Source organism: Aptenodytes forsteri, unplaced genomic scaffold (assembly GCF_000699145.1).
Source record: "Aptenodytes forsteri isolate BGI_AS27 unplaced genomic scaffold, ASM69914v1 Scaffold249, whole genome shotgun sequence".
Classification (NCBI taxonomy): Eukaryota; Metazoa; Chordata; class Aves; order Sphenisciformes; family Spheniscidae; genus Aptenodytes; species Aptenodytes forsteri.
In genome coordinates, this window is record NW_008796188.1 from 974,653 (window position 1) to 977,016 (window position 2,364).

The 2,364-nt window shown below is 60.0% G+C and overlaps 1 protein-coding gene across 1 annotated transcript in view; it reads right to left on the bottom strand.

The window, feature by feature from the left end:
* Nucleotides 1–790: 790 nt before the first annotated feature.
* The window catches only part of PLEKHM1 (pleckstrin homology and RUN domain containing M1), a 21,487-nt gene continuing 19,913 nt past the window's right edge, over nucleotides 791–2,364 (bottom strand). The window contains exon 12 of the mRNA XM_009287869.2: nucleotides 791–1,147. Within this exon, the coding sequence (XP_009286144.1) occupies nucleotides 1,018–1,147 (130 nt within the window). The 3' untranslated portion in view covers nucleotides 791–1,017. The remainder of the gene's footprint in view (nucleotides 1,148–2,364) is intronic.

Consider the following 2,364-nt stretch of genomic DNA (forward strand, 5'->3'; position numbering starts at 1 on the left):
GCTGGTGGGTGCACCCCAAACCCACCTGGTCTCAGGAGTGGGGTGGCGGGGAAAAGAACAACTGGAGATGCCGACAGCGGTGGGGAGCAGATGGGAAGGAAAATGGGGCAGGGAAAATGGGGAAGGGTCCCCCAGTCACCCCCCAAAACCCGGGAGGATGGAGGATGGGCAGGGAGGATGGAGGACGGGCAGCATCCCCGTCCCAAACCCTCCTCCCATGGAGATGCAGCATCAGGTTGGACGTGGGATTCGGCGCCCGCTGCGGAGAAGCAAACCCTGAAGACATCTTCACTCGTCGTTAAATAAACTTTAATTATTTTTGCATGGGGAAGGGTGAAAGGAAAATAAAATTTCTTCCGAGGATTAAAAGCAGCAGGCGGGGAGGAGCAGCCCGGCTCTTCTCTCCCCTCTCTTCCTGGAGGCCACGGTGATGGGTGGGCCCCCTCCGAGCAGGAGATGCTTGGGGGGCCCCAGCGCCCGCAGTCCCCCCGGGGCACGCAAGGTCCCTAAAGGCACAAGTGTCACTTCGCCCCCTCCCCGCGCGGCTGCCGCCACTTCCCCGGAGCAGGCCAGCTTGTGCAAAACCCCCACGTAAAAAAATACTGTTTTTTCAGTATCGAACATCCTAAAAAACTAGAGCTTTAATCAATGTCAGTTATCCACACCCTTGATTGGAAATCCTGATTTACACCGCTGGGTTTCCACCGGGAGGGGATGTACCAGGTTGGCACCAGGAGGGTGACTGGGAGCATCCCCCAGCAGCACCGGGTTAGTGAGGGGGGGGACGCACCTCTCCAGTCCCCCCTCGCTCAGCCCTGGGTGGGCAGAGGGTCCCTCCGTGGGGCAGGAGCACCCACACGGCATCGCCCAGCACCGCTGTCCCCGGGGAAGGGCCGGGCGCAGGATCAGCTCCCGGGCAGGGGGTCTCTTCTCTGCACCTCCCACCGGCTCCTTCCCCCCGGCGCTAGTCCGGCTGGATGAGAAGCCGAGGGCAGGGTCAAGGTCGGTCCCCGGATGCTAAAGGCTTGGCTCCACGCTGGCCTCCGCCTCCAGCTTTCGCTGGTACCTCTGCCGGCGCTCACAGCGGGGACACGACTTGGCACGGGCTTGGCAGTCCCGGTGGAAGACGGTTTTGCATTCGTTGCACCTAGGAGAAACCAAGGGGGAAAAAAAAACCCTCAAATAACCCACTGCGTTGGTAACGTCAGAGCAAAGACCGAACTTCTTCCCTCCAAACCAGACCTGGGGACACTTCCTCGTCTCCGTTTCCTCCAAGCACTTGCTGAGCAAAGAGCCCTGGCCGCAGCGAGAGCCAGCTCTAGCTCAAGACGAACCTCGCTAGCAGGAGCAGTAACTACTCGAGCTAAAGATCCACCTCCAGCAAGCTCAGAGCAAAAGCAGCAGCTCGCCCGGAAAGAGTATTGCGGGCAGCTGCCAGCACGCTGCCGGTTTTTTGCAGATGAAAGAGGGAGATGTTGAGTGAGGTTTGCACCTCGCTTCTGGAGCGCTGACAGCACAAGAGCAACGTTTCAAAGCTGAGACACCAAACCCTGCGACGGTGCAGGGCGGCGAGAGCCCGGCTGGGGATGCATCGCCGGTGGGGACGGGACGCTGCTTGGGGACATCGGAGCCGCGGGGAAGGGGACGGGCAGCTGGGATGGCATTGCCTTTGAGCCGGCCGGCTCCGGGGAGGTCTTGCCAGCGCCCGCCCGGGACCTCCCTGCTCTGGCTCAGCGCTGCGGCAGGAATGTAAACAGCCAGAAATTATACCTTGTGCAGGGCCGGCGGAGAGGAGACACCCAGCTCTGCGAGGGGCGTTCACTACTTATCTTGAGTCAACAGAAGAAAAGTCCGTGCTACGAAGGCTGAGCTCACTTTTTCCCAGTCACGACCTCCCACCTCACTGGTAGCAGCAAAATGCAGCCCATCCACATGCCAGCAGGTCAGCTGGATTATTTTTTAAATGCCCTCAAGTGCAAATACCTGGTGCACGATCGATGTGCGAATACCACCGAATACCTTAATTTCCCAAAGGACGAGCAGAAAGGGGAGCAGAGAAACGCCCAGCAGCGGGCCAGGCAAGGGACCATGAAATATCGCAGCCTGGGTCAAATCCTGCTCCCGACAGGCGGCTGCAAACCCGAGTTACTCAGGATACGGAAAAAGCTCGTGCGTGGGTAGAGGGGACGGGGGGTGCTGCCGGGCACCGGGCCTTTTCCCAGAGGAATACTTTTTCACATGGCTTCTCCGGATTAGCAGCGGCGGCGGCGGCTCCTCCCCGAGCGCGGGGGGATTTACAAAGCCGGGGGGTGGTTTTTACTCTGCGTGTTTCTGAGCGAGCAGCAGCCGAAAGGCGGATTCTCC